The sequence below is a fragment of the Tamandua tetradactyla genome, chromosome 13 (assembly GCF_023851605.1).
Source record: "Tamandua tetradactyla isolate mTamTet1 chromosome 13, mTamTet1.pri, whole genome shotgun sequence".
Lineage (NCBI taxonomy): Eukaryota > Metazoa > Chordata > Mammalia > Pilosa > Myrmecophagidae > Tamandua > Tamandua tetradactyla.
In genome coordinates, this window is record NC_135339.1 from 376,333 (window position 1) to 400,544 (window position 24,212).

Sequence of the window (24,212 nt, forward strand, 5' to 3'; positions counted from 1 at the left end):
CTAACTTTCTCTCCTGGCTTCCGGTTTTATGAAGCTCCCCAGGAGGCATTTTCCTTCATCTCCAAAGTTCACTGGCTGAGGGACTCTCTGCTTCGTGGTGCTGCAGCATTCTCTGCTCTCTCTGTATCTCCCATTCTCCAAAATGTTTCCTCTTTTATAGGACTGCAATAAATCAATCAAGACCCACCCAAATGGGTAGAGTCATGTCATTACCTAATCCAGTTTAACAACCACTCTTGACTAAATCACGTCATCCAGGGAGATGATCTGATTACAGTTTCAAACACAGTATTGAATAGGGATTATTCTATCTTTATGAAATGGGATTTTGATTAAAACATGGCTTTTCTAGGGGGCATACATCCTTTCAAACCAGCACATGCCCCTTTCCAAAAAGAGGCCTGGAGCCCTCTGGATTGCACAGATAGGGAGACAGGGACTAGGAAGTAAGCCAAACCATGTTCTTTGAATGCACCACACTCACATATACCACCCCACCCCATGATCCATGAATTTCCCCACACCCCAGTCACCCCCCCACATCAAACCACAAGCACTCCCACCCCATCCCCCACTGTACATCCTTATCCTGGCACACCATGCATCCCTGCCCCATATCACTAACCCACACATACACACAAGCCTGCCCCAGCCTGACCCACCTCTCCCACACTGACCCACCTCTCCCACACAGGTTCACAGTCTCACCCTGCCATTCTCAAGACTCATACCCATACCCAGGCCCTCGACCCTCACATACCCCTTCCTACACCCTGCAGGGAGTCACCTGTGCATCCAGGCTGATCCACCCCAGCTCACCTTCATACCCAGGCTGCATCCGTCCCTAGCACATACAGTCATGCAACACCACCCCACCTCCCCTGAGGTCTGTGCACATGCACACCAGGATTCTGACCCCAGACCCATGCATATGCATGGCCATATCCTCCCCACCAGGCAGCTATGCATACATCACTGACATCTTGACCCCTGCACCCCATAACCATGCCCCACACATATGTACACCATTGCCCTACCACCACGGCATAAGCCCCAGTTCCGATACCTGGAAAGTGCTCATGTGTGCATCTGTGCCACATAAACACCACCCTGCAAACATGCATTCCTGCCACATACTACCCTTCACCCATGCACCTGCACCATGGCCCCACCCACCCAAACTCATCCACCACTGATCCACATCTGCAACTCCAATAACCTGTGTCTCAACCCTGCACACTTGCATATCCACATCCTGGCCCCTGTGGACCCCCATCCCTGTGCAAGGACACACTACACCCTGCCTTCCATGTGCACCAATCTCTGTGTCCAATACCCCTCTGTGTCCCATACCCCACACAATGATACCAGTGACCCCCACACTCCATATGCCCACCCACATCCTGCCTGAACATCAGCCACTGTGCATACCCAGCACCCATATCTGCTTCCCACCATGTCATACACCTGTTTCCCCCTTATCTCCTACCTGTTGACAGTTTTTGCATAATGCCTTTGTTACATTCAGTGGAAGCATATTACAATGTTATTGTTGACACTAGCTTGCATTGATTGTATTTTTTATCCTCTATCTTTCCTTCTGGTTTCATAGGTGTCCCCAGCCCTTCTCCTTCAAACATACATTCAGCTTCATTCAATGTACTTGTATGACAGTGCTTCCATCAGAGAGTATTTAGCTATCCATTTATGAATTTTTAAAATTGGTTCTTGTATTAGTTAGGGTTCTCTAGAGAAACAGAATCAACAGGAAACATTACAAATATAAAATTTATAAAAGTGTCTCACGTGACCACAGGAATGCAGAGTCCAAAATCCACAGGGCAGGCTGTGAAGCCCACAACTCTGATGAAGGGTCTGGATGAACTCCACATGACAGGCTCACCAGCCGAAGCAGGAATAGAGCCTGTCTCTTCTGAATCCTCCTTAAAAGGCTTCCCATGATTAGATTAAGCATCATTCATTGCAGAAGAAACTCCCCTTTAGCTGATTACAAATGGAATCAGCAGTGGATGCAACTGACGTGATCATGATCTAATTCTATGAAATGTCCTCATTGCAATAGACAGGCCAGCACTTGCCCAGTCAGACAAACAGGTACCACAACTTGGCCAAGTTAACACATGAACCTGACCATGGCAGTCCAACCCTTGTCAACTTGGCAGCTATATATATATCACCTTAAACCCTACCCAATTTCGAAATAAAAACAATAAAACACACATTTTTTTCTTTTGCCTTACAATACTTAACTGTCCTGCACATAACTGGAAATGCATTAAATCTCTTCAGAATAAGGCACAAATCCTTGGGCATCATTCATTCTTAAACTTGATATCTTAACAACTTAAATAGTATAGCATGAACAAAACAGCATTACAGTCCTCATTTCTGTAGCTGATCATGTGGTCGAAGTTCATATTTATCACTACCTTCTTCCACTACCCATTCCATGTTATGTGTTAGTTAGATTCAGTTGTCAACTTAGCCAGGTAAAGGCACTTAGTTCTGTTGCAGTGGACATGAGCCAATGGTACGTGAACCTCATCTGTTGCTGATTTACATCAGCAGTCAGCTAGGAGGTGTGCCTGCTGCAATGAATGGCATTTGGCTTAACTGGCTGGTGCTTAAATGAGAGAGCACAATGTAGCGCAGTTGAAGCAGCTTGGCATACCTCATCTCAGTACTCGCAGCTCAGTCCAGGCCTTTGGAGATGCAGGAAAAAATCACCCTGGGGAAAGATGTTGGAACCCAGAGGTCTGGAGAGAAGGCCAACAGAGACCATTCTGTGTGCCTTCCCACGTAAGAAAGAACCTCAGTCAAAAGTTAGCTGCCTTTCCTCTGAAGAACTAATGAAATAAATCCCCTTTTATTAAAAGCTAATCCATCTCTGATGTGTTGCATTCTGGCAGCTAGCAAACTAGAACAGTTCTTTTGCATATTCTGTACAAATTCAGTACTAAATGCCCTATCTCTACACTGTTTCTATCTCATGATTACCTGTGTCTTTAACTTTAACTCAAAGTTCACTTATCAGTGCTAATTCATATTAGTGAGGCCATGAAATGTTTGCCATTTTCTTTCTGGCTAATTTAACTCAGCTTATTGCTCTCAAGTTTCCTCCACATTGTTACATGTTCATGACTTTAGTCTGTCTTACACCTGCATGATATTATATTGTGTGTGTATATATATATATATATATATATACCATGATATGTTTGACCACTTGCTCATTGATGGGCATTTGGGATGTTTTCATCTGTTTGAAATCATAAATAATGGTGTTATAAACATTGGTAATGCAAATGTTAGTTTGTGCCCTTGCCTTCAGTTCTCTGGATAAACCTAGTAATGTTTAGAAACCTAGTAAACTTAGCTTTCTGAGGAACTACCAAACTGTCTTCCAGAGCAGTTGCACCATTTTACATTCCCACCAACAGTTGATATGTGTGCCTCTTTCTCTGTATCCTCTCCAGCACTTGTCATTTTCTGTTTCTTTTTTATAATGACCAATCTACTGGATGTGAGATGATAGCTCATTTTAGTTTTGATTTGCATTTCTCTAATAGGCTGTGAGGTTTAACATTTTATCATTTGCCTTTGAGACATTTGTATTTCATTTTCTGAAAAGTGTCTGTAATATCTTTTGCCCATTTTTACAATTAGGTGGTTTTTCTTTTTGTTGCTAAGTTGTAGGATCTCTTTATATATTCTAGATATTTTATACTCTACTTTGATGTGTGGTTTCCAAATATTGCCTCCCATTGTGTTGGCTGCCTCTTTACCTTTCTGGTAAAGTTCTTAGATGCACAAAAGTGTTTAATTTTGAGGCACTCCCACTTTTAAATTTCTTTTTAAATTGCTTATGCCTTAGGTGTAAGGTCTAGAAACCTCCTCCTATCATGAGATTTATAAGATATTACCATACATTTTCTTCTAAAATTCTTATGGTCTTTTGTTGGTTTGAAAGGATTTGTGTACCCTGGAAAAGCCATGTTTTAATCCTAATCAACCTTGTAGAAGTGACCATTTCTTCTAATCTCTATTCAGTACTATAGATTGGAAACTTGATTAGGTTATCTCCCTAGAGATGTGACTCACACAATTTTGGGTGTTAAATTTTGAATACAGGGAGATGTGACTCCATCCATTCCAGGTGGGTCTTGATTATTTTATTGGACTATTTTAAAAGAGGAAGCATTTTAGAGAAATCCCGAGAATGATGATAACAGCAGAGACATGAGAACCACAGAGTCATCTAGCCAGCGACCTTTGGAGATGACGGAGAATGACCCTTGGGAGCTTCATGAAGCAAGAGTTCTGGAGAGGAAATAGAAGACATTGCCATGCTCACCACATGCTTTTCCAGTTGAAAAAGAAACCCTGAACTTCATCAGCCTTTCTTGAGTGAAGGTAACCTCTTTTTTTTTTTTTTTTTTTTTTTTTTTTAAAGGAAAGACAGAGAGAAGGAAGGAAGGATAGAAGGAAGGAAGGAAGGAAGAAAGGGAAACATCTTTAAACATTTTCTTGTTTTATTGTATTCTGTTTCTCCGTTTTTGTTACATGGGCTGGGGCCGGGAATCGAACCGAGGTCCTCCGGCATAGCAGGCAAGCACTTTGCCCGCTGAGCCACCGCGGCCCGCCCCTGAAGGTAACCTCTTGTTGGTGCCTTAATTTGGAAATTTTTATAGACTTGCTTTAATTGGGACATTTTCATGGCCTTAGAACTGTCAGCTTGCAACTTATTAAATTCCCCTTTTTGAAAGCCATTCCATTTCTGGTATATTGCATTCTGGCAGCTAGCAAACTGGACAGTCTTAACTCTAACATTTAGGTCTTCAGTTCATTTTGAGTTAATTTTTGTATAGTGTATATGATGTGGATGCTTTTATTCATTTGCATATCAAAGATTCATTGCTTTATCAAAGATCAATTTTCCGTAGATGATAGAGTTCTAATTCTGAACAATCAATTCAATTCCATTGTTCAGTATATGTAACTTTATGCCAATACTGTGCTGTTTTGACAATTGTAACTTTGTAATATGCTTTAAAGTCAGGTAGTGTGAGAATTACCAATTCACTTTTCTTTTTCAAGATATTTTTAGCTATTCAGGGCATCATGCCTTTTCAAATAAATTTGGTTATTTGTTTTTCAATTTCTGCAAAGTAGGTTGTTGGGATTTTGGTTGATATTGTGTTGAATTTATAAATTAAAGTAGGTTGAATTGACATTTTAACTATATTTAGTCTTCCAATCCATGAAAACCATATGTCTTTCCATTTATTTCTGTCTCTCATTGCCTCTCTTTTTTTAAAGCAATTTCTTGTAGTTTTCTCAGTATAGGTCTTTTGCAACCTTAGTTAAATTTATTGCTAAATATGGTGTTTTTGTTTGCTACTGTCAAGTGAATTTTTTTCTTCATCTTCCTCTTCAGATTGCTCATTACTAGTGCATAAAAGCACTACTGATATTTGGGTGTTTATCTTATGCTATGCCACTTTGCTGTGCTCATTTATTAGCTCTAGTATATTTGTTGTAGATTCTTTGAGATTTTCCACATATAGTATCATTTCAATGGCAAAGAGTGAGAGTTTTACTTCATCCTTTCCAATTTGAATGATTTTTTAATTTCTTTTTCTTGTCTACTTGCTCTGACTAGGACTTACAGCACAATGCTGAATCACAGTGGTGACAATGGGTATCCTTGTCTTGTTCCTCATGTTAGAGGGAAAACTTTCAGTCTTTCCCCATTGTGTATGATTTTAGCTGTGGGTTTTTCATACATTCCCTTATCATGTTGAGGAAATTTCCTTTAATTCCCATGCTTTGAATTGTTTTCATCAAGAAAGGATGTTGAATTTTGTCAAATGCATCATTCGACAAGAGTGATGAAACAAGATATGACATATAAATTCCAAAAGACATAAAGATAGAAGTAAGTACTGCCTTTACAGTAATAACATTAAATATTAATTGATTGAACTCCCCAATAAAAAGTCAGAGACTGACCAATCCATCAATTGAAATTGTCACATGGTTTTTCCACTTTAATTTATTGGTATGGCGTATTACATTAATTATTTTCTTATGTTGAACCAACCTTGCATACTGGAATAAATTTCACTTGGTCATGGTGCATAACTCATTTAATGTGTTGCTGGATTTAATTTGAAAGTATTTTGTTGAGGATTTTTATATCTATAGTCACTAAAGAGATTAGTCTCTATATATTTTTCCTCTGGTATCTTTGTCTGGCTTTGGGTTTAAAGTGATGTTGGCTTCATAGGTTATGTTACATAGCTTTCCTTCCTCTTCAATTTTTTTTGAAGAATTTGAGCCTGCTCAGATTAATTAATTCTTTTTTTGAATGCTTGGTACAATTAACATGTGAAGCCATTTGGTCTTGGACTTTTCTTGTGTGAGTTTCTAGATGACTGCTTCATGCTCTTTATATGATTGTTTTCTTGAGGTCATCTATTACTTCTCCAGTCAATATTGGCTGTTCACGCCTTTCTAGGAAGTTGTCCATTTCATCTAAATTGTCTAGTTTATTAGCACATAGCTGCTCATAGTATCCACTTATTACTTCCTTCATTTCTGTAGGGTCCGTAGTAATGTCTCCTCTAACACTTTTTAATTTATTTGTGTCTTCTCTCTTTTTTGTTATGTCAGCCTAGCTTAGTGTCCATCAATTTTTTTTCCTAAAGAAACTACTCCTTATTTTGTTGATTTTATCTATTTGGTTCCATATTCCCAATTTCATTGATTTCTCCTCTAATCTTCTTTCCTTTTGTTTGTTTTGGGGTTACTTTGCTGCTCTTTCCTCAGTTTTTAAGGTGAACAGTTAACTTCTCAATTTCTGCTCTTACTTTTTAAAATATAGGTCTTTAGGGCAATTAATTTCCCTCTCAGCACTGCATTTGCTGCATCCCATAAATTTTGATATGTTGTGGTTTCATTTTCATTTGCTTTGAGACATTTAATGATTTCTCTCGTAATTTCTTCCTCGTCCCTCTGGTTGTTTAAGACTGTATTATTTAACCTCTGTGTATTAGTGAATTTTCTTGTCCTCTGCCTGTTATTGATTTCCAACTTCATCGAATTAAGATCTGAGGAGGTGTTTTGTATAACTTATTTTGTATAATTTCAATCTTTTAAAATTTATTGAGGCTTTCCTTGAACCCAGTATATGTTCAATCATTGAGAATGATCCATAAGCCCAGGAGAAAATTGTGTATCCTGCTGTTTTGGGGAGTAGTGCTCTGTAAATGTCTGCTAAATCTAGTACATTTAGAGTGTTACTCAAAATCTCTGTTTCCTTATTCACCCTCTGGCTTGATGTTCTATCCATGATGAAAGCAGGGATTGGAATTCTCAAACTATTAATGTAGAGTTGTCTATTTTCCCTTCAGTCTTATCAGTGTTTGCCTCATGTAATTTGGAACACTGTGGTTTGGTGCATAATTGTTTATGATTGTTGTATATTCTTGGTGAATTGATCGTTTTATTAATATATAGTGTCATGTCCTTCTTTGTCACTTTTAATTGTTCTAAATTTAAAATCTGATTTGTCTGATATTAGAAGAACTACCCTTGCTCTTTTCTGGCTGTAGTTTCTGTGAAATATCTTTTCCAACCTTTCACTTTCAATCTGTTTTTGTCCTTTGGTCTAAAGTGGGTCCCCTGCAGACAACATATAGATGGATCCGACTGTTTTTGTTTTTTTTAATCTGTTCAGTCAGTGTCTTTTAATTGGAGAATAGAATCCATTAACATTTAATGTTATTACTCTAAAGGCAGTACTTATTTCTATCAATTTGTGTTTTCAAATGTATGTGTCATATCTTGTTTTATTTTCACATTTTACCTTTACTACATTTCTACCCTCTTTTCCAGACCTTTCTGTCTTGCCTTTTCATATTTCCCTACAGTGCTTCCTTTTGTATTCCTTCTAAAACAGGCCTCTTTTTTTTGGGGGGGGGGGGTGCATGGTCTGGGAAATGAACCAAGATAAAGCAGGTCTCTTTTTCACAAATTATCTCATTGTCTATTTTGCTGAATATGTTTTGATTTCCCCCTCCCCCATTTTTGAAGGACTGTTTTGCTGGATATAGAATTCTTGGCTGGCAGTTTTCTCTTTCAGAATCTTAAATATATCATACCAGTGCCTTCTAACCTCCATGGATTTTTTTTCTGAGCTTTGCACATACATTCTTATTGCGCTACCCTTGTACGTGATGGATTGCTCTTCTCTTTCCTCTTTCAAAATTCTTTCTTTGTTTTTGACATTAGACAGTCTGCTTAATAAGTGCTTGGAGTAGGTCTATTTATATCTGTGCTGTTTGTGGTATGCTGCACTTCTTGGATCTGTAATTTTCTGTTTTTCATATGAGATGGGAATTACTTCATCTTTCTGCTCTTTGTTCCTTCTGTTCTACTTCTTGGACACCAAGAAAACAAATATTCTTGTGCTTCATTTTGTCATTCAATTCCCTGAGACACTGCTCACATTTTCCATTCTTTCGCCTATCTTTTTGCTTTAGGTGTAGGAATTTAGATGTCTTGTCTTCTAGTTACTGGCCCTTTATTATGCCTCCTCAAATCTATTGTTATAAGTCTCCTTTGTTTTTTTAAAATCTCTTCTATTGTGTCTTCTATTCCCATAAGTTCTGTAATGTATTTTTTTCAAAATTTCAAATTCTTATTTATGTTTCCCCATATCTTCTTTTTTTTTTTTTTTTTTTTTTTTTTAAAGAGAGAGGGAGGAAGGGAAGGAAAGACAGAGAAGGAAGGAAGGATGGAAGGAAGGAAGGGAGGAAGAAAGGGAAACATTTTTAAACATTTTCTTGTTTTATTATATTTTGTTTGTTTGTTTGTTTTTTACATGGGCTGGGGCCGGGAATCGAACCGGGGTCCTCCGGCACGGCAGGCAAGCACTCTTGCCCGCTGAGCCACCGCGGCCCGCCCCCATATCTTCTTTATAACCTTCATCTCTTTTGCATAACTTGCCTCAACTTGTTGATCTGGTTTCTGATGAGATTTTGTATGTCTGTTCAAACATCTTGAAGTAGTTGTTTCTAGTCTTGTATCTCATTTGAAATGCTTTTTCCTTTGCTGGGCCATTTCTTCAATTTTCCTAGTATGGCTCATTATTTTTTGCTAGCATATAAGCATTTAATTTCCTTAATTTATTTATTGTAGGGAAAACAATTTCACTCTTTTGTCTCGGGTTTTCTGGTTGGATGGCTTTGTTCTTATCTGTTCTCTGGCATTCAGTTCAACTTATTCAGGACCTCTAACATAGGTTCTGTTTGACTGAACAGAATATTTTAGCTTTTGTTTTTCTGGTTCTTGCCCTGCCCATGTGGAGCCATTTTTTAAGGAGGATCTCCTCAGATATAATCATCCCCAGTTAGATTTTTCAAGACCAGATAGTCTTATGTCTCAGGAGGAGAGGGTATGCACTATCAAATTACCCTGAGAGTGAGACTGAGTAGGTTGCCTGGCTTTCCTATGAGGCCTCTAGATTATGTGCTTTTCCTATCTTACCCAGCATGTGGCACTTGTCTGCTATCAGATTCCCATCAGTATAAAGTGATGTGTTGCCTTTAGTTTGGCACCCTCTCCCTGCCAGTTGTGTGGTTGAGATAGAATATGATGTTGAAGGTTGGCTTAGGTTGCTTCTGTTTTCCAGTCAATGGGGACTGAATTCCCTGGAAGAGGGTAGACATCTGATCTGGGGCCTGTCTGCCTTTTCTTGTGAAATATATGTTCTTTTTAGAATTGTCCCCTTTCACCTGACCATTTATTTTGTCTTTCAAACATGCCTTAATTCCACCCTTGACTGAGCAGTGCTGAGGCTTGAGGATGCTGTCAGTTCTGCCAAATGAAAGTTCTGTATTGGATCTCAGCCATTCCACCCATTCCAGACTGGTACATTACGTTTGTCTTGTCGTTGATGTATGCCAAGAGTTATTCCATATGGATCCTTGCTGTTTACTAGTTGCTCTGTAGGACTAACTAAATTCTACACCTCACAGTGCCACCATCTTGTCCCACCTCCATGACAGATCTTTGATTAAAGTGTTCATGTACTTGTGGTTAGCAAGTGGCTTGTGGGCAGAATAGATTATTTTGGATGTTCAATAAGATGTATAGTGGTCACTAAATAATTTGTCTGTAATCATCCAACAGAATCCTCTGGGTTTTTTCACATGCAAGTGTCAGCACTTGAAGAGCAAGGACCTAGCACACAGTTTAGAGGCTACTTTCTCTCTCTTATGAATGAGCAGATCAGGTTTTTTTTGTCTCACACTTCTATATAGAGTTTGTACCAACATCCTGTGAACAAGGTGTGGGAATTTTTCTCAATCTTCTGGTTGAAGGCAGCCCTCCATGAAATTGTAAATATAATCTCTGACGGAGGGAAAAAGCAGCCATTGAGGGTGACCAAATGTCTGTTCATCTGTTTGCGCTGCTTCCTTTTGTCATCCAGACTTTTTTGTTCCCAGTTATTGATATGCTACTTCCAAGTTAAGATGGGTTGGTGTTGGTCTCTGAATTATTTTCTTGATCAATTTGTAACTTCTGAAAGCATTTCTGCTGTCATAGATATATGATGTTCCATGATAAGATGCCTGTGTCTGTCAAAGCTCAGAAATATGCTAGGAACAGCTTTTCAGATGATCCCACTGCAGATTGTAAGATCTTGTTCTAGATTCCTAGGTGTCTTCCTTATAGTTCTACTGCAAATTGCTAGAGACAATTTGTGGAACATATATCATCACAGATACAGTTAATATTGTAAGATCCATCAGGTCATGTAGAACTGTATATTTGTTTCAAAGTTTGACCTTGCTAGAGATTCCTCTCATGTGCTGAAATTTCTATATTACCCAATCATTGGCACAGGTTATTATCCCTAGGTTTGATATGTGCTGACTTCCAAATTTGTGGAGATTTCTTATGTGTCATACTTCTTTCTTAGTGATAGGAAGTACAAGAGAAAAGCATTTTCCCTTTGCATATTAAAGGTATCTATGATGGTGTCTATTAGAGAAACACAAAGAGATTTAAAAAAACATCAAAAAGAAAAATCAAACAAAATAGAAAATACTTAATGATGTATACCTGAATTTCTATACAATCCATCTTTCCTCTTTGGAGTGCATGAATCTTAGCAACATCTAGGATCATCTGATCCAAAAATCATGATATCCCATATATAGTGAAAAGTGTGATGATTAGAATTTCCAAATAATCCAAATTTTTCAGAATATAACGTGACAAAGAGCAGAAGAGTTAATCTAGGCTTGGTGCAAGGACATAAGTGTATACCAACATTTATCCAAAATGAATAAAAATTGTTTTACATCTTTCTTCTTTTGGGCATAGTAAAGAATATATTTCTGCTTACATACCAGAGGATCACATTTAGTAATGGTGTTGCATCCAGTAAAGCAGCTACACAATTGCAGTGACTCTTGTTATCCATCATAATTAATCTCCAAATACATCATTTCTGGTAATGCAGATATAAACCAAGGGGTAAAAAGAAATTAATGTGTCTGTGTAGCCATGGCAATTACTGTGAGACAAATCTGGGTCAGGACACCAAATGACCCTAAACTTGTAGGGTGTTTGGTATTGATGCTTTGGGTCTAGCAATATTAGTGTCAGCTGTGTCTTTATCCAACAGTCTCCCAATGATTCAGGCATTACCCATTTCACAAGGTATAATTGCTTCAGCAAATGGCTGCAGGCAACTTTGGCATGAAATGGGAGAAATCACTGCTGCAAACACTTGGTGTGACAATCCTGGGTTCTTCCACAAACCTGACATCACATTATTAGTCACACTTAAATATCTATACTCTTATGGCTCCATCTATCTTGCCCCTAGGACAAACATTATGGTCACCATGGATCATCACCTTTGATCCCATGTGCCAAGGAACTAGAAAGTCATACTGACATTCTGTCAACTTGTCACTTGGCCTCTACTATTCCAATTCCTACCATCCTCACTGGTACTAGAGAGCCTAATTGCATAAGAGCACCCATACTTCATGCCAGTCTATAGACAATAGCTACAACCCTCTCCCTCTATTTCTCACTGATTTCAAAGTCCCCTTCAGTAACACATTCCTTTGATATTAGTAGGTGTAGTCATCTGGACCATCCCAGAATCATAATTGTTGATGAGTTCTCAGTTCTTATAGTAAATTCAGTTAAGCATGCTTATTTCTCAGTCTTTTGACTCCTTTCTTGACAAAGCCTTGGATATTCTCCCATCCCTGTCTCCTTCAAGTGGAACATTTTAAAAGCTTTTTGTTTTTAAATAATTATATTAACAGGAAACTAAAAATGTACAGGGAGACTCCATGCACCCTTCACATATCCTCCTCCAAAGTTGACATCTTACAAATTTACAGTGAATATAAAAACTAGGAAATTCACATTTGTATAGCACTTAGCATATTCATAGTTCAACAATTATATACAAACTCATTAGTATGTGTGTATATACATAATTCTATGCAACTTTATCACATATGTAGATTTATGTAACTACAATGGCAGTCAAGATACAGGTCTATACTATTACCACAAGACAGGCTGGGGCTATCATTTTATGGCCTTAACTAATCCCTGGGTTTCCCATCTCTAACACTTGACAAATGTTAAACTGTTGCCCATCTCCATAATTTTGTTATTTTCAGAAGATCATATAAGTGGCATTGATATTTTAATTAAAAAATTATTCTAGTAACATGTATATAATCTAAAATTTCCTTTTACACAATTCACATATATAATTCCGTGCTATTAATTACATTCACAATGTTGTGCTACTTTCACCACAATCCAGCAACAAGATTTACAATTAACCCAAATACAGATTGTGCAATTTAAGCCTTTACTCCCCATTAGACACAGAGTTTCCATTTTGTGTGATGAAAAAACTTGGCAAAGTATGATGTTGATGGTTGTGCAACAGTGTAAACATTATCAGTACCATTGAACTTGGAAGTGATTTAAGTGAAAATTGGTTAAAATTTTTATATATACAAAATTTATCCCCAATTAAAATTATGGTATATATATATATATATATATATATATCCCCAATTAAAATTATTATCACAGACATAAATATAAAACATAGAACTCTAAAACTTTTTTGAAAAAGAAAACATAAGAAAAAACTTCAGTCTTGGGCTAGGTAAATAGTTCTTAGCCTGGATAACAAAAGCATGATTTACAAAAGCAAAATTTGATAAATTGTACTATAACAAAAAGAAGAACTTTTTCTCTATGAAATAACCCATTTACAGGATGAAAAAACAAGACTCAGAGTTGGCAAAAGTGTTTGTAAATATATAAATTGCAACATTTGACAGGTAATTTTTTGATGACAATATAAAGAACTCAAGATTTGGCAGTATAAAAAAACACAAACTAATTAGAAAATGTACAGAAGACTTGTACAGACATATCCCTGAAAAAAAAATTCAGGTGAGAGATAAGTAAATAAAAGACATTCAATATTACTAGCCTTTATGGGATTTCAAATTGAAACCACAACAAGATATTACTATACCCCAATTCTAATGGGTATTTTTACAAAATTAAAGATGAGAAAACAAAAATGTTGTAGAGGATGAAGAGAAATTGAATCACTCAAAAAATGCTGGCAAATTCACAAAATTGTACAGCCACTCTGGGAAACTGTTTGACAGTTTCTAATCAAACTATATATGCAATTACCATAAGACCCAGATATTGCACTCTTTGGCACTACTCCAAGGAAAATGAACAGTTATGTTTACACCCAAATACTTGCTATAACTGTGCATAGAAATTTTATCCATTTTTACATAAAAAACTGGAAAGAACCCAGATAAAATTCAAGGGATGTCTGTTTAAACAAGACTTTGTAAATGCTTACCTTGGTAGCCTATTCAACAATTAGAAAGCCACAAATTATTGATACGTGTGACAATTTGCATAAATTTATAGAGAATAATGCTGAGTGAAAATTATTTAAATATTATGTACTGAAAGTTTCTACTTATTTCTGAATTAACAAAATGATTGATTTGGAAAGCAGATTTGTAATTCTGGGTTGAAGACTGGGAGTGGGGGGATAGGGAGGGAATAAGGTGTATCAATAATAGTCAATAGAGAAGATTTTTATGGTAATGGAACTATTCTGTACCTTGATTGTGGTGGTGGATAAAAAGTGCACATATGACATAGAGGTAAATATACACACTTAAATGAATACAAGTAAATTGGGGATATGTGGAAGAGACTAATGTATTGTATCAGTATCAATATCCTGGTTTTGGCCTTGTATTTAACTTTGTAAGGTTTTACCACTGTGAAAAACCAGGTGAAGGTGTTTCTATTATTTCTTATAATACATAAATCTGAAATCTTCTCAAAGTGAAAAAAATTAAACATATATATGAAATGGTTGCATAATTTTCACAGTTCACTATATTCATTTTTGAAATTAGGTCATTTTTCCTTTTAGCAGACTCAATTCATAGATTGGAACATATGTATCTATTTATCTATAAAATCTATCATCCATCTATAATTTTCATATTATTTAATCAAAGAATGATAATTTTTCTTCTTATCAAGCATCACCTTATTATGTAAGGAAAGAAGGGCCATTATTTTATGTCTGTTGTGTTGGCCAACTGTTGTGGATCCAGTTTAACTCTGATGTGTTGTTCACTCGACTATTACTTAACAGCATGGTGCTTGGAATACTATAGGAGAATTATAAATTAATGATTTTTGGACAAGTATAAATTGTCTGGAGATCTCATCAAAATGATATAATTTCTCTGATCATCAGATGACTGAAACCCAACCAGTTTCATCCATATGTTTATCTCTCTATTCAAGGTGAAAATTCCTTTCTTATCTTTGAAATGAAATCATCCTCAAAACATAAGTCAAGTTAAAATTTTTAGTTGCCTTCTAGTCCAGGACAAATGCAATTATCTCTCATTCTTATTAACACACCATTAAAGTCATAGAAAAGAAATAAAAAGTTATGAATCTCCAGCTAACGTCAAACTTTATGGTGAAATACAGTGAAATATTTCCCCACTAAGATCAGGAAAAAGACACAACTGTCCACTTTATCACTATTATTCATTGTTTTTCCTGCACATTCTAGTCAAGAAAATAATTAAAAGATATCCAAACTGGAAAGAAATGAGGAAACCTATCTCTTTTCACTGAAGACATGATTCTATGTTTTGAAAATTCCAAAGAATCTGAAAAATAACCAATAGAAGTTGCAGACTTATTCAACAAAGTTGCATAATACAATATCAAATGCAAAAATTTATTTGATTTCTCTACAAGACAAATGACCAATCTGAAAAAAATAGTAAGAAAATATTTCATGTACAAAAACATCAAAGAAATAAGCTATCTAAATTTAACTAAAAGGTAAAAGATATATGTCCTAGTTTGCTAGTGGCCAGAATGCAATATACCAGAATCAAAATGACTTTTAAAAAGGGGAATTTAATAAATTGCTAGTTTACAGTTATAAGGCTGAGAAAATATCCAATTAAAACAAGTCTATAGGAATGTCCAATCAAAGGTATCCAGGGACAGATACCTTGGTTCAAGATGGCCGGTGATATTCAGGGTTTCTCTCTCAAGTGAGAAGGCACATGGAGAACATGGTTAGGGTTTCTCTCTCATCGGGAAAGGCATGTGGCAAATATAGCATCATCTGCTAGCTTTCCCTCCTGGCTTCCTGCTTCATGAAACTCCCCTGGAGGCATTTTCCTTCTTCATCTCCGGGGGTTGCTGGCTGTTTTCCTCTGCTTCTCATGGCTGTGTCATTCTTCTCTGCTCTCTCTGAATCTCTCTCATTCTCCAAAATGTTTCCTCTTTCATAGGACTTCAGAAACCAATCAACACCCACCCGAATGGGTGGAGACATGCCTCAACCTAATTCAGCTTACAACAACTCTTGATTGAATCACTTCTCTGGGGAGATGATCTAATTACAGTTTCAAACATACAGTGCTGAATAGGTATTAGAAGAAATGGCTGCCTTTACAAAATGGGATTAGGATTAAAACACAGCTTTTCTGGGGTATATACATCTTTTAAAACCAGCACAACATACATTGAAGATATTGATGAAATAAATGTAAAAACACTTGAATTAATGGAACAATACCCCGGGTATATGGATGGAAGAATTTAATGTTGTAGACCTGGTAAGCCTGCAAAAGCAAACAACAAAATCATGAAATACCTATTGAAATGCAAATGATCTTATATTCAAGAATGGAAAAGCCAATCCTCAAGTTTGTATGAAATTACAAGGAGGACCAATTAATACTGAAGAAAAAGAACACATCTTGAAGATTCACATTTTTCAATTTCAGAACATTTAACAAATCCTTACTAATCCAGACAGTGAAGTGCTGACCTAAGAATAAGCCTATATATACCAAAGGAATTAAATTGAGAGCTCTGTTGTGTAACCATATGTGTATTTCCAACTGTGTTTTGACAATGGTGTGAAGATAATTGAATGTAGAAAGATAGTCTCTGAAACAAATGGTGCTGGGATAATTGGATATCAACATAAAAACACATGAAATGGGACCCCTAACATACATCACATATAAAAATTAATTCCAAATGAATCAACAAATTAAATGTAAGAGTCAAAACCATAAATCTCTTACAAGATGAACTGGGGATAAATATTTATGGTAATGGATTTCAGAATGGATTCTATTGACAGCAAAATAATGATCAACAAGAGAAACATATACAAATTGACAATACAAAATTAAAATCTGTTGTGCATTAATGTACACTATCACTAAAGTTAGAAGACAATCCAGAGAATGGGAGAAAATATTTTCAACAGATGTGTCAAAAACAGGTCAAATATACGGACTATATAAAGAACACATTGAACTCAAAGAATAAAAAAAGGAAAAGCAACAAAATTAAAATATTGGAAAAGGGCTTTAATAACATATATCCAAAGAAGATATACAAATGGCCAGTAAGCATGTAAACATATGCTCAATATCATAATCATTAGGGAAATGCAAATAAGACCCAATAGTTTCCTTCTTATGCACTGTGAGGACTGTAACAAAAAGAAAATGGAAAATAAGTGTTGGTGAGGGATGTGGGGAACTTTGAGCCACCATATTTTGATGGAGGGAATTTAAAATGGTTCAGCTGCATTGGTAGCAATATGTCAGTTATTTAATGTATTAAACAAAGTGTTTCCCTATGACCCCACAATTTCAGACATAGGTATATACCCTGACAGAGAAAACAGATACTCAAACAAGTACATATGTACACAATTTCAAAGAAGCACTATTCACAACAACTAAAAAGGTGTAAATAGCCCAAATATACATCAACAGATAAATGAATAGGGATATTATTAATTACTGAAATATGATATGGACCTCCAGAACATCATGCTAAGTGAAAGAAGCTAAACACAATACATTATATATTGATTGTTTTTTTGTGTATGAAGTATCCAGAATGCATAAATCTATGCAGAATATTTGCAGAAGGTAAGTCCATAGAGAATAGTTGGTCACTTTGGGGGAAGGATATGAGTAGAATGAGGTGAAAACGATTCATGTGTAATGTAATTTGAAATAATGAAGAAAATAGGAATTAGATGAACGAAGGGGTGAAGCATTTCTCATGGCAACTAAATAAATATGAAATGGGAATTATGGAAGAAATAGATGTTTGCCTTCACCTGAGATAAAAATAAATCAAAGATAAAGAATTACAAAAATAAAATCCCCAGGGAAAAAAGTTTGTTTCATGATTGAAATAACCCATTTCACATCAGGCACATTAATTAAACACTAATATTTAGTATTGTCAAATAAAATTTAAGAAATCCATAAATAAATAAAGTATATTTTCCTAAAGAGATAATCAAAAGTAGAGAAATCAAAGGGTGCACAGGTAGTAAAGTGGTAGAATTCTCACCTGTCATGCAGGATACTCAGGTTTGATTCTAAGCCCTGCACGCAAAAAAATAAATAAATAAAATCCAACAAGTGCTTCTATGATAATGGGATATTCACATGGAAAATAATGAAATGTGACCCCCAGTGCACAGCATACAGCATACAAAAAAAAGTAAAATAATCAAATTAGGATTTGACTTTCCTCTGGAGTTTAAAATCAATGGAAATATTCAAATAGCAGGAGGAAATTTACATTGGGAAGAGGTTCTACATTTACATTTAATTGTAAATAAGGAGTTAGGATAAATAAAGGCTTATTCCACATGCAAATATTCAAAACATGCAATTTCCATCCTTTGTAAAAGTTTTACTTGAATATAAAATTCAGCAGTGATGTCTTTTCCCAGGTAACAGCTAGGCGGTGATCCAGATAGGAACAATTCATTTTCAAAAGAATTATGGTGAAATTATCAATTATTGGAATTTAGAAAATATGAGTATATTTCAAGTATTGAGGGAATATGAAAAAATATCAGCTATTTACTATAATTTGATGGTTAGGATGACATGAATCTCAAGATATTCATGCAGTACTTCTTTTACATTGATTAATACATTCTAAACCAGAATGATCCTGTGTGTCCATTTGTACAGTAACACACTAATATTAAATGAACATTAATTTCTAAATTTTTAGTCATTTCAGGATTCCACTCTGTATTTAGTGATTCCTTCATGTTGAAATTTTGGATAAATCAAGCATGTCATACATTTTCTCTTCCAGAGTTCATGGAGAGACCATAAATTCTCAAAATTCTAATACAGTTTTGCAGTGAAGGAAACAGCTTTTCAAGATTTCTAAATTTAACAGGAGGAGTCAGTGCCATTGCTTCAGTTCTAATCACTTTATTACTTACCCCAGACAGTTGTAAAAAAGTGAACTCAATGAGAACAATGAAGGTAACAGGCTTCTCTAACCCAGACCACTCAATATTCTCTTCTTTGTTGACAGTACCCAGTTCCATGATGTTTTCTCAATCATATAGACCTGTCAAAATGCTTGACATATAAGACGGGATCTTCTCCACATGATGTCATTCTTTGTTATATTTTTACTCAAAACTATTCCAAACAAAATATTTTGAGAATATTTAATAGATTTTGCTATTTTCAATATATATGCATGAATCAAATAAATATGCTATCACATAAGCAATCTAAGATAGATATTTACATTTCAGTAATAGATATGTAAACAAGAAAATACAGAGAACAAAACACTGGAGATTTTAAAAGAAGGGATTCAAATTTAATAACCTATATGAAATATAAATTAAATTGCACCCAGATTGTCTTAGTTTTTTCTTTCAATTCAAAAAATCCCTGCTTGGAAACTCAAAAATATTTGTTGAGCATTCTGCCTAGAGCAGTGTTAATCTCTCTGTTCCTTAGGCTATAGATGAAAGGATTTATAAATGGGGGCACCAGGGTGTAGAACATGGCTGTCAGAAGACTCTTAAGAGATGATTCATTTGCAATGGGACCTAAAACAGCTACCAACCCAGAAACTACAAACAGAAGGAGAATCCCCAGCTGCGGGGTACAGGTGGATAAGGCTTTGTTACAGGCTTCCACAGAATGCATTCTAAGCACCATTGAAAGTATATTAATATATGACATAAACATAAAGATAAAGCATACTAAAACCACGCAAGAACTGATACCTAGGGCCACAGACTCAGAAAACTGAACATTTGAAGATGAGATCCTGAGAATTTGAGGTAACTCACAAAAATATTGATGGATTACATTGGATTTTGTAAAGGGAAGCCTGAACATGGTCACTGTATGGATAGTAGAATAGACCAGCCCACTTGCCCATGAGCCGCCAGCTGCCTGTGTGCACAGACGTGGGGTGAAATTAAGCCCGTAGTGCAGAGGGTGGCAAATGGCAACATAGCGGTCATAGGACATCACCACAAGAAAAGCAAGCTCTGTGGATCCAAAAAATAAAAAGAAGAAAATTTGAGCAGCACATTCTTTAAGTGAGATTGATTTACTGCCTATTAGAGAATTCACAATTGATTTGGGCACACTAACTGATATGCAGCAAAGGTCTATGAGGGATAAATTTCCTATAAAGAAGTACATTGGAGAGTGCAGATGTGGGTCAACTACAATGACAGTAAGAGTTAGAAGATTCCCAGCCAGGGCTCCCAGATAAATGACTAAGAAAAGCAGTCCTTGCAAGATTTGTATCTCTCGAGAACTTGAGATGTCCGTAAGGAGGAATTCTGTGATGATGGTGAGATTGGCCATTTGTGCTGATATGTAGCAGTCTTCCTGAAGTCAAAGGAAACAGTGAGTGATCAACGTAATCAGAAAGCACAATGGAAGCAATCCACAATACCCACAAACATCATACATTTACAGGCATCAATATGTGGCTTCTTCTGGGAAGTTAGAATATAGGAATTAAACAAAATAGAATATTTCAAAATCAGCGCATGTACAAATATCTCTGGATTTTCCACTTCAACTCTGCTGAGATATGAATTTTAACATTTACAGAACTGAAAAATCTATGCACTTGAAAGTTACAACTCTTCAGTTACCACATTTATGCTATCATTAAAATATCTTTTTAAATTCTGCCTGAGCACATCCAGTGATTATTTAATATTTTCCTCAAAATTAAATAATCAGTCCTGGCATGTTTGTAAAAAAGCTCATCTGTTTGAACTATCCACCGTTTTTATCAATTCTCTTCATGTGCCAGGGAACTAGGCTGACTTCTGCTGTCTCCCTTCTCTGGTGGAATTACCCCAGACTGTGTTCAGGTTAATGATTGGTTCTGAGGTGCTTCTGAGAATGGTGTTAATCAATTGATGCCAATGTATCAACCTAATCACCAAATATTGTATTTGCTAAATAATGAAATCATTCTTGAAGAATTTTATTATTTTCATAAAAATGACAATAAAAGAAACAACAGATAATTGAAAGATTATATAAAAACAGTAGCATGAAATATTTTGCAAAATATTAGAAATTTACATGAATATGACCAATGCAAACAAATTATCATCATTACCATTCTTCATGAGTAATAGCAATAATTGTAAAATATTTTACACACATTAGAAATAATCAGATATTAATAAAATCTAATTTTCATAGTTTTATCCCCTCAAGATCTTCCATATATGAAAATTACATGATTGAAATTAGACCTCCAAAAGATAATTAGATGGTATTGGAAGAATAATTACTATTCTCATATTGCATCTGCATCTTTCTCCATTTTCTGTACAAATTTTCAAATTTTCCTCTGCTAAAGCAACCTTACATGTTCTCCTTCAAAGTGTAAAGAGATATAATATCCTTGGACATAAGAGAGCCAGGGTTTTGTTTTCCATGCTCCTTATCACCATAGGGATATTTTGAAATTATTTACATTACAATAGTCAAGTGTAGACAACAACGTAATGAGTGGGATTTCTAATTTCTCATCAATATCTTTCAGAAATGAGAAACTGTAAGTATCAACATAGAGCACAGCAGGTTCATAATACTCAGAAAATCAGCATGAGAAATTGTACATAATAAAACTACACTGGATATCTCAATATTTATTTTGCTATTTTAAGGCCAATTTTGCTGATGTGGATCAGTTTCCATAAAATAGCATCAAAACTCTGTTTTCCCTTGCAATTTCTTAGCTGTCCTTTAGAATCTAATTCCACAAGAATTTAATTCATGATATCTGAAGTAGTTCAATTTCTCAGTAAATTTTGTATCAACATATTTTCAATCTTTCCAGTCCATGCTATTTACATCACACGAGATACCACTGTTAACATTAATCACTTCTTACAGTTAGATGCAGTGAGGGGCAGATACAGAGGTGGCCGTGGGTTCCAGCATGTGCCTGCTCTCCTCCACTCAACATCCACCTCTTCTGCCCTGCAAGCAACCCTACTGCCGGGCCCACCACCACATACAGCAGCATACACCAACTGCACATTTCCACCAGCTCTCCTTTCTACCTGGCCCTAGCAGCAAGATGTGCCTGGCTTACCAGAGGGCCCTGCCAGCCCTGGCTGTCGCCCTTCACCAGTGCTTTAGGGGGTGCACTTAGCAAAGTTTCCCTGAATTTTCAATTCCCGCTCCCCCCTCAATTGCATAATTGTCTATGTTTTATAATAATTACCTTAGATCTTGATATTCATGGTGGTTTTGCTTCTCCATTAAATCCTGACTGAGGCAGGGAGAAGGGGACATTGTATGAAAGCCACCTCCACTATAGCCCCGCAATAAATACAATAGCTGGGAAGAATTTCTCTTGGAGAGCCGAGGACATGAGCTGAAGAGAGCCTAAGGTCTGTTCAGTCTCCAACTGCCATGTCCAATTCAGAGTCCTCTAGCCACAGGTGGCCATAGGACACTTAAAAAAGAGATGCTATGACTTGAGCATCTGAATCTTTAATTTTATTTGAATTAAATGAAAATTTAGAAAAAAATTTGAATCTGTTATTGGAAAGCTTTTAAGTATGTTTAGAAGAACGTGGATGTGTGAATTTTCTTTTCCAACCTTAAATTTTATGAAATCTAAATGCAGGTCATAAAAAAACAACAAAAACAAAAACAAAAAAATAAATGCAGATCAAGTATTTCCAATGAAAATTTATAGTCTAAATTAAAATGTGCTGTAAAGGGAAAATACACATGACTTTTTGAAGACAGCAGGAAAAGAAAGTTTGTAAACTATTTCTCAGTAATAATTTTCATATAAACCACACTTTAATATTGTATTTTGGATTAAATTAAATATATTATTATAAAAAATCACCTAAAATAAGCACTTTCATCAGATACAGTCTAAGAACAAAAATATATAATATTGAATGGAAATAACTTGGACATATCATGGCTATTTCAGAGAATTATTACCTTCCTATGTTTAAGGAAATACATACATAAAACTTTACAAATATTACCTGACAGGTGATATAACAAATTTATCTTCTGTAACATGAATATTTGTTTTGCACAATTTAAGGAAATTTGATAAATTTTAAGATAATGCTTATTCAGTTAGCAGAATTCAAGGAATCACTTCTCAGGGAGATTTACCTTTACCCTAAATCACATGAGCAATTCTACCTCTGGATTATTTATAAATAAGGTTATTTTTTATGGAGGACATCCATGGGTCAAATATCTGAGTACCATGGGGAATTCAAAATCTCCTGCTCCAGAGAGACCAGCTTTCCTGGTCTCCTGAGTGGTAAGGATGCTTTGGCTATACTCATGAGATTATTTAAATTTGTAATAGTGCTTTTTAAGATTAAAATCAGAAAGGAATATTTTTGCTAAACTAATCAAAGAAGAATTTTTCAAAAATGCTTCCCCATTCTCTGGGGATTCAATACAATTTCAATTCCATTTATAATTTTAAAAGAATTTATTTGCATCATAAAAAATCCATGAAGATCTATTATCCTCATGGAATAAAATTCTTTTAAGGTTTTGGACTAAAATTATAGCATAAAAAAGATAATATGCTGTTTGAAATGTACTAACCCCATTTAATTGACCAGAAGCTACTAGATAGAAAATCATTTCTGAATAACTCACAAAAGGAAATAAAGTAAAATAAAGTTCAACAAATATATTAAGGTGATATATTGTGGTTACATTTAAGGGACAAATTAGTCTGATATTTTTCAGAAGTCATATAATCAAACATTCTAAGTTAGAAAAGAAAGGATTTTATTGGAGAAAGACTTTTGGAAAAAAGAATCTTGATAGAGTAGAAGAGGATGTGTTTAAGTAATTAGATATTTCAAAATATAAATGTAGTGGATACTATATATCAGGATGAAGTTGTATTTATCCAAAAAATGTAAATGTTAAAACTAGAAAATTAAATAGAGTGATTCTTTTTTTATTAATTAAAAAAAATTAACTAACACAACATTTAGAAATCATTCCATTCTACATATGCAATCAGTAATTCCTAATATCATCACATAGATGTGTGATCATCATTTCTTAGTACATTTGCATCGATTTAGGAAAAGAACTAGCAAAACAACAGAAAAAGATACAGAATGATAATATAGAGAAAAAAATAAAAATAATAATAAAAATAAAAAATAT

The 24,212-nt window shown here is 35.4% G+C and overlaps 1 protein-coding gene across 12 annotated transcripts in view; it reads right to left on the reverse strand.

Annotated features, from left to right (window-relative positions):
- The window catches only part of LOC143653454 (olfactory receptor 14I1-like), a 255,537-nt gene that overhangs the window by 8,795 nt on the left and 222,530 nt on the right, over positions 1-24,212 (reverse strand). For 9 of the 12 annotated variants that reach the window (XM_077124479.1, XM_077124474.1, XM_077124478.1 and 6 more), the window contains one exon: positions 18,868-20,390. The exons of 1 other annotated variant lie outside the window; for it this stretch is intronic. In XM_077124479.1, the coding sequence (XP_076980594.1) occupies positions 19,443-20,390 (948 nt within the window). In that variant the 3' untranslated portion in view covers positions 18,868-19,442. Of the gene's footprint in view, positions 1-18,867; positions 20,391-24,212 lie in introns of those variants that run through there. 2 more of the 12 variants (XM_077124481.1, XR_013161275.1) reach the window with 2 other exon arrangements.